General features: G+C 31.9%; 2 protein-coding genes across 3 annotated transcripts in view; one reads left to right on the plus strand and one right to left on the minus strand.

The window, feature by feature from the left end:
- Positions 1-370: 370 nt before the first annotated feature.
- On the minus strand, positions 371-2917 carry LOC145277154 (transcription factor IIIB 90 kDa subunit-like). Its single transcript, XM_080128773.1, has one exon. It carries the CDS (start codon positions 2833-2835, stop codon positions 844-846), a length of 1992 nt encoding a protein of 663 aa, XP_079984899.1. The 5' UTR covers positions 2836-2917; the 3' UTR covers positions 371-843.
- Positions 2918-3339: 422 nt separating this feature from the next.
- LOC145277128 (uncharacterized) overlaps positions 3340-13849 on the plus strand; it is a 91989-nt gene continuing 81479 nt past the window's right edge. The window contains exons 1-2 of one of the 2 annotated variants that reach the window (XM_080128771.1): positions 3340-3495; positions 9221-9251. In XM_080128771.1, coding sequence (XP_079984897.1) covers positions 3402-3495; positions 9221-9251 — 125 coding nt within the window. In that variant the 5' untranslated portion in view covers positions 3340-3401. The remainder of the gene's footprint in view (positions 3496-9220; positions 9252-13849) is intronic. The other variant, XM_080128772.1, reaches the window with a different exon arrangement.

The raw sequence follows: 13849 nt of genomic DNA on the forward strand, positions 1-13849 counted from the left end.
TATTGGCAGTAATATTCTATAAGGACGATCGCATCTAAATAAAAATTGCTCAATATATAAGATAAAGCAAATAAATCAAATTTTAGTAATTCAATAAATTTTTTAATTTATGACGTGAAACGGTTAACCATTATAATTATTTGTTAATATTTTTTTCCTCTGAAGAAATGGTGGACATCAAAATCCTATAGGAGTTATAATATATCAATGTATTCTTTGTCTTACATAGAGTAATAAAAATCTTTTGATTTGAAATTAAACCATTTCATGTCATAAATTTTTTAAATTATTGAATTACTATATATATATATATGTGTGTGTGTGTGTGTGAATTAGTTTACATTTTGATCAATGACTAATATTTCAGATGAAAGCCTTCAAATAATGATATTTGGAATGATAACATGATTTCAATTTTATACAGATTTTTCAGAAAAAAAGAGAAAAAAAAAAAATGTGGTAAATTTTGATTAAATAATGCACTACAGATTGACATGATGTGAACTTATCGTCATTATTATGCATTCAATAAGAAACTGTACTTAAAGATTTGATTTGGCATATCAATCTTTTCGGATGTTAACGCCAAAATCCGATATCTATTGTAAACACTTCATTAAAGGCAAAATGTTATTCATCCATAGCTAGCGAGGGAAATGGGGGTTTATACCTTTCCCCAATGGCATTATTACTGCGTAATTAAACATAACAGAACTGACTGTATTTGAAATCGATTTACCAATTCCATGGTCTGCATCAGTATCTATTAGACTAGCTACGCAACGCACTCACCCCACTTCTGCATCATAAAGGAAGAGGTAAGATGTCGACATATAAATTAATTTAGTCGTATGCATCATAAGGGTCATCATATTCACCATAGAGCGGTTGTTGGCCATGTCCCATAAGCTGGGCAGCGCTAAGATGCTCAACTTCTTCCTCATCCTCTTCCAGTTCTCCATCATCAATATACTGAACCGGACCACTTTCATATTGGACAGGGCCCGACTCTATGACAACCTCTGAATTAGACACCGACTGAAGCCTCGGTTTCTTTTCACAGGGTTCTTCTTCAGTTACAAGCTTAGGTTGGCTCACGATGCCCGGCCGTTTTAGCCGTAACATACCCAAGCTCTCTGTTTTCGACGCCTGGACTGAAGGCGTGCTAGGTGTTGAAGATTGTTTATCCTGTGGCTGGCATAAGTCTTTGAGAACTTCATAATTGATTTTACTCGAAATTTTTTTCTCTTGTAGCATAGTCCGAATTGCTTCACCAGCCGTGCTAGCTTGTACGTGAGACTTACGCTTGTGGGTTTTCTTTTTCTTTTTTTCCGGCTTCGAAGCCGCTTCTTCTTTCTCTTTCGCTTCGCGTTCTTCTTTTTCTTTTTGTTCTTGAAGATAGTCTGCGTTTGCAGCCATCCAAATCTTCGTTTTGATGCGCACTTCATTCTCATTAAGAATGAACCTCTCCAACTCGTTGTCATCAATACCTGTTAAATCCAACTCACCATCACCTTCCGATGTCTCGTCTACATTTTCAGTAAGACATTCCGTAATACAATCTCGGATTCCAAGACTTGCAGAAGTCGGTGCTGGTCCTTTTAAATTAAGCTCTGGTAAAACTAAGTTACATAACTCATTCTCGACATTTTGTGAGGTATTGTTGCTGTTATCCTGATTAACTGCGATGGGAATAACATCTTTTTTTTTTGAGGTAATGTCATCCGACGGCTCCGAGCTGAGATCATGAATACTAGGAGCTTCTGATGTATCACTCTCGTTAGCGCATACTGGCATTTTTGCATATGCAGCATATATACCTCTGGGTTTCCTTGCTTCGAGTGCTTTTTCAATCTCACGTTGTATGCTAGTGACTTCATGTGTCAGTTCATTCAATTTGGGGCTATCATCAAGTTTAGGTCCCAGTTTGCCCTTACGTTTCTTATTGCCAGCACTAAATGAAGGGGGGTCCATTTCTTGTTCAAGATCGATCTTGGAAAATTCATCGATTGTAAGCTGGCTGGAAGGTGTCTCCTCAAACTCTGTCAGTCGCTTCCGGATTGTCGATTCGCATACCTTCACAACCCGGAGCAGATTTTTAACAGTTCGGTTAAAACTGTGCACCCTACAAGCCACTAATAGAGCTGCACCACAAAGTCCGGATGGGCGACGCCCCATGTGCATCCAATCTCTTTTCATACGCTGAACAAGTCTCATCGCCGTCATCGAAACGTCGTGCTCTTTTTCTCCCAGCTGTAACTTATGAGCGAAACGAGCGATATATAAACACGGGTCGATCGCCGGAGCGAGAATGCAGAGTTCGCGTGCAAGTTGGCTATAAACTTTACCTAAAACATAAACGTTCGTCTGGAGGATGTCGCTGAAGTCTAAAAGCATGTGTGGGGTGGCTTCCGTCCGACAAACTAAATATAAACAGGCAGCGGTAACGTGCGAAGATTTTCTACCACGTGTGAGACGTTTCACAACGGCCATCTTGTAGAAGTTGACTGCTGTGTCCATACAATGTTGATTGAGATGGAGTTGTGCGCCGAGTTGTTGAATTTTTCGTCGTCCGTTCTCGAATGTAATAGCCCTGGATTCCTTACCGACTCCAATGTGAAAATTTCCACCCATAGAATGCCCACGGGTTTCATCAGCCGACACAAACTGGCCGATAATTGACGAACCACCGCCCGCATGTTCGGCAAACTGTATTTCCGAGACGATAATTTGGTCATCTAATACCGATCCACAATTGGTACAAACAGCATCTCCTCGAGCCGGATCATAATCTATATCGCTGCAGCCGCAATGAGAGCAAACAGCGTTAGACATCTTTGTTATTGAATCACTTTCATCGAACGCGATCAGTTCAGGATTCTACGCGTAGCCATTACTATTGTAAACAGGAAGTAACCAAACCGAGGCTGACTTTCAATTATACGGAAGCAGCGAAGGGCCACAATATTTGCGTTAAACGGTTTATCAATAATATTATAAAAGGTTTTATTATAATTCCAAAACAAACCACGCAATAATCATTAATAATAATAAAAGAAATTAAAATAATTTTTATTGTTAATATGAACATAAAATAAATGACAATTTTAGCTTAACTTATTAATTAATCAAGATGTTAATTAATTAATTAATTAATTAACCCAGTTTCGTCATTAAAATTAATGTTTTTTTATTAAAATTTCAAAAATTAAAATAAAATCCAGAAATACAAACATTAAAAATCTAAAGAAAAAGTACTTACAAAAGTTATTTAAAAAAAAAAAAAAAAAAAAAAAAAAAATCCGCATTATTTTTCTATTTTTCTTTATTTCTTTTTACATAAGGGACATTTTATCAGTTTCACCGAACTTAAGATCTTTATCGACGCACATCACATCACCATGCCTATAGAAACCCAAAACTCCGAAATCTTGAAATACATACGCGATAATCTTGATTCAAATACATTCTCTGGACCATACGGATTAAGAAAAGGTTTGATTGTTATGTTATTGTTATTAGATTTTAGCTGATTACATTTTCGCCTCCTGACAAAATAAGTTGCGTGATATGGAAATTAGAAGTAAATAATAAAATAACAAAGACTTGGGTATTTTTTTTACGACTTGCCCCAGCCAGCGTAGTATAAACACCCTCCAAACCACCCCATGTTAAGAACGGCTTTCGGAATAACCCCCCAACACCCCATGTTAAGAATGGCTTTCGAGGTTAGGGGGTGTTTATTCCGAAAACCGTTCTTAACATGGGGAGTTGAAGTGTTTATAATACGCTGGGGCACGTCGTAAAAATTTACCTTTTTTTTTTGTTTGTTTGTTTACTTGCCGCCCCATGAGGGCAGAGTTAGACATGAGGTCGATTTTTAATATAGGTGAGGAAATCAGCTCCCCCAAAAGGGGCACTCTAGTGAATAACAAAAAATAAAAACTGTATCAGTCATGAAGGATTTCTCCATTAACCGAGACCAGAAAAGCCTAGTGGAGTAGTGGTAGTGCTGCCAGCATCTGAACAGATACTACTCTAGGTGCTTATGCACCTATTGTACCACACTATTTTTGGCCGACGTACACGAGTGCTACCTACTAGCGAAATACGCATCGGCTCCGATGTTGAACGTTGTTCGATTGAGGGAGAATTCATTATTTTTACAAGGAAAGAATTTTTGCGTGTGACTGACTGACTGACCTAGTTTGTTTTATTTATTTTGGCTTGAAATTTGCGCATGATTTTTGTTATGATTTTATCTGTTATTTTTTTGTTTGTTTTGTTTTTGGATGGATATTTTCTTGCCGGAGTTTAGTTTACGTAATTATTAACAGGAAAATTGGTGAAAGTCAAAATGGAATCCGCGCTGACACCAAATTTTTGTTTTGTTTAAATAAAAACGGGTATCGTAAAACTTTAATTAAACTTGAAAATACTATTTCAAAATAGTGCGGGTACTTTCACCTAACAATTTAATAAGAACAGGTAACGGTAACATAAGTGCATAAACACTAAATTTTTGTTTTGCTTTCATTTTTTTTTTTTTTTTTTTTTGTTAAATCCGGCCAAAAAAAAAAGTTACTTGAAAGTTTTATTTTTAAATAAAAAAATAACGCAGATATCGTAAAACTTTAATTAAGCTTGAAAATAATATTTAAAAATAGCGCGATTTCATTTTGACTTTCACCAATTTTCCTGTTAATAATTTCATAAACTCCGGCATAAAAATACCATTAAAAAAAAACAACAAAAAAAAAAAACAGATAAAATCATAACAAAAATCATGCGGGTACTAGTGCACTTATTGATCCGTGCTGAACTAATAACGTTATTATATAAAAAGCTATTCTTAACATGGGGAGGGAAAGGTGTTTTGTACCTATACTTTAACCGGTGCTAATGCAGAGAGTGATCCATTTTTTAAATCGTATTTCCACGTTTAATTAAAGTTTTATGATTTTTTTTTTTCAATTGTAAGGTTAAAGTACAGAATAGGTACAAAACACCCTTCCCTCCCCATGTTAAGAATGGCTTTTTAAATAATAACGTTATTATTTCAGCACGGATCACTCTCTGCATGGAGTACCAATTATAATTATTAAACAGGTCGGCTCAACAAGAACTTATTTGTTTGCATTAGACTTGAAAATAACCATGTTATAGTCAGCTGAGAAGCAATCCCGCGGTATTGTGTTCCACAGACGTACAGTTCTAGGAAAGAAACTTTGCTACTTAGGATCATAATTTAAAAATTAATATTTATAATTAGTTTATTTTTTATGTGATTTAGATGTATTAATGTGTTATTTTGATATTTATTTCAATGTTCGTTTCTTATGAATTTGATACGACAGGGGTGCTAGTAGTACCCAGGTTATTTTCTGTCACTTTTGGAACGCAAATGAACCTTAATACTTGACCCTGGTTTATAAATTTTTCATTTAATGAATTACTTTATTTTCATCAGTTTTAAGAGCCTCAAACTCAATTTCTGACTATGAGTAGGTGCATTAAACACGTGTTCAGCCAGACATGTTTGTAGCTATTCATTAAAATGTGTTGATTGTTTCCTATCAAGACAGTTTTTAAATTTGAATGTAATTTTGAAGCATTTAAACTGGCGAATAGAAAGGAAAAGCATTTTTTATCATTTTCTGTTTACTTTTGCCTTCCCCTCTGAACTGACCCTGCTACCTCAACTGTTCTATATTTACTCACCCAAGAACTCGCATCCATTTTTTTTCAACATGGCTATACCATCCAAGTTTCTTGTTCTGAACTTCTGCACACATCTCCCTATATTATCCAAATTTAATCTTCCTATCAAGTCATCAGATCTAAGCCTGTTTTTAAAATTCACATAACACATCCATCATGTCATTCTCATAGCATTTCTCTTCATGCAACGAATGTCCTCAACCCTCACAGACCAGGTTTCTCTTGCATACATCACACTGTATACACATGTCTGATAGACGCTTCCCTTGGTTGGTAATGGTAATGCTCTGCTGGTTAGTAATAGCAACACTTTTGCTTGGGAGTAAAGTGTAGCATCTGTTCTGATACTATATTTCATATTTTTTGTCCTCAGTCAGTGAAGGAAAACTCATAGACTGAGTTAATTTTAATTCAATCCAGAGTACCCTTTTGTGGGGAGATAAATTTTCTCCAACTCTACCCTCGTGAGGAGGCAACGGGATACATTTAACAGATTTTTGAAAGCTATGATGATTTTCATTCTGAACATGTGAAACGGATCTTTACTTTATTATTTTAGGGGTTAAATCTTATTTTAGTCACCTAAATTATTTAGCGTGAAATTTGTTTTGGCAGGGTTTTGACATTACTCCCAAAGCTGAAAATATTTATCTCCACTGAAATGAAGCTGATTTGTCTGGTGACCATAACCTGTTAAATTTCTGGTGCTGTTAAATTTCTGGTGCTGTTAAATTTTTGGTGCTGTTAAATTTTTGGTGCTGTTAAATTTTTGGTGCTGTTAAATTTCTGGTGCTGTTAAATTTCTGGTGCTGTTAAATTTCTGGTGCTGTTAAATTTTTGGTGCTGTTAAATTTCTGGTGCTGTTAAATTTTTGGTGCTGTTAAATTTTTGGTGCTGTTAAATTTTTGGTGCTGTTAAATTTCTGGTGCTGTTAAATTTCTGGTGCTGTTAAATTTCTGGTGCTGTTACATTTCTGGTGCTGTTAAATTTTTGGTGCTGTTAAATTTTTGGTGCTGTTAAATTTCTGGTGCTGTTAAATTTCTGGTGCTGTTAAATTTTTGGTGCTGTTAAATTTCTGGTGCTGTTAAATTTTTGGTGCTGTTAAATTTCTGGTGCTGTTAAATTTTTGGTGCTGTTAAATTTTTGGTGCTGTTAAATTTTTGGTGCTGTTAAATTTCTGGTGCTGTTAAATTTCTGGTGCTGTTAAATTTTTGGTGCTGTTAAATTTTTGGTGCTGTTAAATTTCTGGTGCTGTTAAATTTCTGGTGCTGTTAAATTTCTGGTGCTGTTAAATTTTTGGTGCTATTAAAATTTTGGTGCTGTTAAATTTTTGGTGCTGTTAAATTTTTGGTGCTGTTAAATTTCTGGTGCTGTTAAATTTTTGGTGCTGTTAAATTTCTGGTGCTGTTAAATTTCTGGTGCTGTTAAATTTCTGGTGCTGTTAAATTTTTGGTGCTGTTAAATTTCTGGTGCTGTTAAATTTCTGGTGCTGTTAAATTTTTGGTGCTGTTAAATTTTTGGTGCTGTTAAAATTTTGATGCTGTTAAAATTTTGTGTGCTGTTAAATTTTTGGTGCTGTTAAATTTTTGGTGCTGTTAAATTTCTGGTGCTGTTAAATTTCTGGTGCTGTTAAATTTCTGGTGCTGTTAAATTTTTGGTGCTGTTAAATTTCTGGTGCTGTTAAATTTCTGGTGCTGTTAAATTTCTGGTGCTGTTAAATTTTTGGTGCTGTTAAATTTTTGGTGCTGTTAAATTTTTGGTGCTGTTAAAATTTTGATGCTGTTAAAATTTTGTGTGCTGTTAAATTTTTGGTGCTGTTAAATTTCTGGTGCTGTTAAATTTCTGGTGCTGTTAAATTGCTGAAGTTGGATCTAGATTTAAAGTCCTTTATTCTTTTTCTTATACGTTAATCATAACACAGTAACTGGGTGCCTTGTGGCCCCAGGCTAAACTTGTAGGAGATCTCGAAATAGTAGGGGCCCACCGATGTGTGAACACTACCAACCCCTACCCATTGTCTTGTGGGTGCCCTTGGTTGGGCAAAAACTAGGGGAACCAACCCAAAAATCAAACACCACTGCCTGGTGGGCTTTATCACGGCAAAATCCTACTGCTGCCTTGCAGTTTTCCTTAAAAGGCTATAGAATCTCATCCAGAGAGAAAAGGCGTAGTAGCGGACACGATAGGGCGACTGTTTACCTCACTGAGATTACTTTCGGCCAGAAGCTGCAGCCTCCTCTGCTGCCAGTCGTCACGGGTTCGCTCCACTGGACATGAGTATTGGAGGTTAAGAGGGTGTCTATCTGATGCGCAACAGATACTGCACCTAAACTGCGCAAGCAAGTTTGGAGCCAAGGTGGAAAGTCCTGTAGTGATGGAGTGAGACTACGCCAACACCGAGGGATAAAGCACTGAGGCCCCAACTAGTCATCGTCAGACTGATGGACTGTATGATAATGATGACATAACCTACAGCATGGTCTACAATAAGGAATTTTGTCTTTAATTGGTTTGATCACAAGTTTGGTCCATGTGAAGACCAGTTTTACAGAGATGTTGGTGCACAATATCTGCTCATCTCATTATCGGGTTTCCTTTCGATCATTTCCGGGTGACTTCTGATGCAAAAGCAAATTTTGCAACAGTCTTGTTTTTGACCCTGAGTGCAAGTTCAAACCATTACCGTAGACTAATAAGAGATGCACAAATGTATTAAATTAAAAAAGAAAAGGAGGGAATGAATTTGTACAAAAATTCCAATAATCTACTTTATATATAAAAAGCACTTTGTGTGTGGGTCATTTTTTTTTTAAATTAAATTTCACACAAATGTACTGTATGTATCTGGGAGTGTTCTTGGATATAGATGCCCCCAATAAGTATTGATAATCAAAAAAATCTGATTAAAGATGCAACAGTTTGATTTTGACCAAAGTTTACAGCCTAACATCACAAGTGCGTTTCAGAAGTTTTATCACTGCACAATCGGAAATATTATATCAACGACATATTATATCAACGGCATATTAAATCAACAGTAGGTTCTTTTATAAGTCAGATGCATATTCGAAATGAATGTTTCTGTTTAGAGCACAATTTAACTTGACTTTTGCATTTTAAACTTTGATTCACAGCATAATACAAACATAATTTTATAAAACCAACAGTAGCTTCTCTGCAAATGCAATGTAAAAAACAATATATTATGGACTAAATCACTGTGGGGAGGCATGTGAAGCTTCCTCCCAGTGCACCACAGTGGGTTCCCGTCTAGAGCAGGCAATCAATCGATTTGATTGAAAAATGGGCGATTTCACAGAGTTTAATTGGAAGTGTAAAACATTTGTTGATCCTCATTCAATCCCGGACAATGTCAGGTCTCCCTGCTAGTGGGACCATAAAGTAATGTAAGTTGTCCAATAAATTGAATGTAATTTTACAATAAAACTTTTGCGTGTGAAATTTGAAAGATGTAAGCTTATATTTTTTTTATTTACAGTGCTTTACTTGGATTATATTGCATCAGGAAGGTTAGTTAATAAGTTTTTTCTTTTTCTCATAATTATTTTATATTTTTTATTTTTTATAATCATCTTATAGTTTTTCTCATAATTATTTCATACTTTTTTTTTCTCATAATTATTTCATACTTTTTTTCTTTTTCTCATAATTATTTCATACTTTTTTTTTTCTTTTTCTCATAATTATTTCATACTTTTTTTTCTTTTTCTCATAATTATTTCATACTTTTTTTTCTTTTTCTCATAATTATTTAATAATTTTTTTTCTTTTTCTCATAATTATTTAATAATTTTTTTTTTCTTTTTCTCATAATTATTTCATACTTTTTTTTTCTTTTTCTCATAATTATTTCATACTTTTTTTTTCTTTTTCTCATAATTATTTCATACTTTTTTTTCTTATTCTCATAATTATTTAATACTTTTTTTTCTCATAATTATTTAATAATTTTTATTTCTTTTTCTCATAATTATTTTATACTTTTTTTCTTTTTCTCATAATTATTTCATACTTTTTTTTTCTTTTTCTCATAATTATTTCATACTTTTTTTTTCTTTTTCTCATAATTACTTCATAGTTTTTTTTTTCTTTTTCTCATAATTATTTCATACTTTTTTTTCTTTTTCTCATAATTATTTCATACTTTTTTTTCTTTTTCTCATAATTATTTCATACTTTTTTTTCTTTTTCTCATAATTATTTTATACTTTTTTTTTCTTTTTCTCATAATTATTTCATACTTTTTTTTCTTTTTCTCATAATTATTTCATAGTTTTTTTTTCTTTTTCTCATAATTATTTCATACTTTTTTTCTTTTTCTCATAATTATTTTATACTTTTTTTTTCTTTTTCTCATAATTATTTCATACTTTTTTTTTCTTTTTCTCATAATTATTTTATACTTTTTTTTTCTTTTTCTCATAATTTTTTCATAGTTTTTTTTTCTTTTTTTCATAATTATTTCATAGTTTTTTTTTCTTTTTCTCATAATTATTTCATACTTTTTTTTCTTTTTCTCATAATTATTTCATACTTTTTTTTCTTTTTCTCATAATTATTTTACACTTTTTTTTTCTTTTTCTCATAATTATTTCATAGTTTTTTTCTTTTTCTCATAACTATTTCATAGTTTTTTTTTCTTTTTCTCATAATTATTTCATACTTTTTTTCTTTTTCTCATAATTATTTCATACTTTTTTTTCTTTTTCTCATAATTATTTCATACTTTTTTTTTCTTTTTCTCATAATTATTTTATATTTTTTTTTCTTTTTCTCATAATTATTTTATACTTTTTTTTCTTTTTCTCATAATTATTTCATAGTTTTTTTTTCTTTTTCTCATAATTATTTCATACTTTTTTTTCTTTTTCTCATAATTATTTCATACTTTTTTTTTTCTCATAATTATTTTATACTTTTTTTTCTTTTTCTCATAATTATTTCATACTTTTTTTTCTTTTTCTCATAATTATTTCATAGTTTTTTTTTCTTTTTCTCATAATTATTTCATACTTTTTTCTTTTTCTCATAATTATTTCATACTTTTTTCTTTTTCTCATAATTATTTCATACTTTTTTCTTTTTCTCATAATTATTTCATACTTTTTTCTTTTTCTCATAATTATTTCAGTTTTTTTCTTTTTCTCATAATTATTTCGTACTTTTTTATCTTTTTCTCATAATTATTTCGTACTTTTTTTTCTTTTTCTCATAATTATTTCATAGTTTTTTTTTCTTTTTCTCATAATTATTTCATAGTTTTTTTTTCTTTTTCTCATAATTATTTCATAGTTTTTTTTTTCTTTTTCTCATAATTATTTCATAGTTTTTTCTTTTTCTCATAATTATTTCATACTTTTTTTCTTTTTCTCATAATTATTTCATACTTTTTTTCTTTTTCTCATAATTATTTCATACTTTTTTTTCTTTTTCTCATAATTATTTCATACTTTTTTTTCTTTTTCTCATAATTATTTCATAGTTTTTTTTTCTTTTTCTCATAATTATTTCATAGTTTTTTTCTTTTTCTCATAATTATTTCGTACTTTTTTATCTTTTTCTCATAATTATTTCGTACTTTTTTTTCTTTTTCTCATAATTATTTCATAGTTTTTTTTTCTTTTTCTCATAATTATTTCATAGTTTTTTTTTCTTTTTCTCATAATTATTTCATAGTTTTTTTTTCTTTTTCTCATAATTATTTCATAGTTTTTTCTTTTTCTCATAATTATTTCATACTTTTTTTTCTTTTTCTCATAATTATTTCATACTTTTTTTCTTTTTCTCATAATTATTTCATACTTTTTTTTCTTTTTCTCATAATTATTTCATAGTTTTTTTTTCTTTTTCTCATAATTATTTCATACTTTTTCCTTTTCTCTTAACTAGCATTTTAGCCCGGCGTTGCCCAGGTGTTTGGATGTGTATGTTGAGCAAAAAAAAAAAAAAAAAAGTGGTAGTAGGAAGGCAGGCTTGAACCCGTACCGCAAAGGAGGAAAAGTATGCGGTAAAACCTAACGTTTATGCTGTTACGACCACCGCCAAACTGGAAGCGACATTTTTTAAAATTAAGGCTAGACAATCTAAAGGAAAGGATAACTTTAAAAAATATCGGCGAAAAAAGTGCCCTCCCCCCGTAGAAAAGTGTCTAGTTTAAGGGGAAGATATTAATGTTTTTAGCCAATTTTTCGATATTTGTCGTATGAAAGGTCGAACTTTAAAACGATACTGATCTTGGTAAAATCCGTCGCCTCTATTAAAAGTTTAAGGCAGACATGCATACATACATACATACATACATACATACATATATTGGTAACTAAAAATTTTCGACCCAAACTGATGAAAAAGCTTGCCCTATTTCTGAATACCCTTTATGTAAAATTTCAAATATTTAGACCAGAAATTGTCTGAGTAATTTGGAAGAGACCGCAGAGGTCAATTTTTTTTTTTTTAGCTTTGACCCCTTAACATTTATTGTTTTGGGCTCAAATCAAGTTATTAACTTAGATCCATGTCCAAAGAACCTATATCTAAAATTTCAAGTGCATAGACCCAAAATTGTTGGAGGAGTTTGGTAGAGTTCTCAAAGGTCAAATCGTTGAACTTTGACCCCTTATTCGCCAAATTTCTGGCCAAAAACCGATCACATCGATTTTCCCAAATCTCAGTACCCTGTATATCAAATTTCCAGTCTGTAGATTAAAAATTGACAGAGTTATTGCATAGGGAAATGTACACGCTCAGACACACACTTTTCTATATATATATATATATATATATATATATATATATACAGATTATTTTATACTTTTTCTTTTTCTCGTAATTATTTTATATTTTTTTCTTTTTCTTTTGATTATTTTATACTTTTCTTTTTATCATAATTGTTTTCGACTTTGCTGTTTACCCCATGAATGTCACAAAACTTTCTTATATGCTGACTAGTAGAGAATATAAAGTAAATTTCTTTATGAAATCAGAATTATTTGGTTAATTGAGTATAACAACTTGAAGGAGTAGGGGTAGTGTAGCAATGCTTTTAGATGGTTAATAATTGTGGCTAAAGTGATATGGGACAGTTCACATGAGATAGGTCATTTATTATTTATAGTTTATAAATTTGTTAGGGTCTTGAAAATGTAACTTTCTCTCTATAAATAAAAATTAAATTATAAGCTACAAGCATCGAAATTTTTCACAAACGGTTAACAAAAACATACTTTTGTATTTTGTTGTTTTTTTTTTGTTTGTTGTCTTTTTTTTTAGTGTGTGTGTGTGGGGGGGGGGGGTAATCAATTATAGGACGTGTAGTTTTTAACAGGTGCTTCTGCAGTTTAATTATCCATTTTTCCGTAAGTAACACACCGACATTAAGCGAGCAGAAAAACCGTTTAATGTTTAACAAAAATTCTGTTTACATTTGGGGGTGGGGGGCACAACACCCTTTCTCCTTCCAAATGTAAACAGAATTTTTTGTGTTGTCAATTCAAAACCGTAGATGTGTCTAAGTTTGCTTCGAGAATCCCTAAGGGTGTGTGTGTATTGAAATTATTTTATTTGTGCACATTAGTCCCATGGAATAAGGCTATCAGTAGGTAAGTGTGTTTATGAGCAGTTAATAGACGTTATTGTCTTTTTAGCGATTGCTAGGGTGTCCTGTTAACGTAGGTAAACGATGTATGAAAATCCGATGGTCATTATGTAAGCTGCTACCTGTGAATGTCTGTTGCGTTAAATGAGTTTAGCAATATGCGAAGGTCGGTTTCTGAGTGGAAAAAAAATCTGTAAATAGTGTTATTGTTTTAGCGGTGGTGTCTATTGCGGATGGCACCGCTATGTTTTTTTTTTTTTTTTTTTTCAACGATTAGAAGTTTTCGTTTACATATCAAATCGGTTCATTCTGGAATATGAGAATGGTTGGTTTCAGCCAATCGCAAATGCTGGAATATTGTCGGGGAGAAGTTATTAATTTTGATTTGTAAGTCAGAAAGAGTATGCTATGTATATATGTATGCAATCATCTAGTTACGAATAGTGTAATAGCACTGTAATAGAAAAATGCAGAATAGGACTAAATTTAGAGAGAGTAAAGTACAGTCTTCTT

The sequence above is a fragment of the Euprymna scolopes genome, chromosome 1 (genome assembly GCF_053919585.1).
Source record: "Euprymna scolopes isolate OS-2025 chromosome 1, ASM5391958v1, whole genome shotgun sequence".
Taxonomy (NCBI): Eukaryota; Metazoa; Mollusca; class Cephalopoda; order Sepiida; family Sepiolidae; genus Euprymna; species Euprymna scolopes.

Excerpts from the sequence above, each read along its gene's own strand:
- LOC145277154 (XM_080128773.1), bottom strand. The coding sequence starts at position 2,835 with ATGTCTAACGCTGTTTGCTCTCATTGCGGCTGCAGCGATATAGATTAT.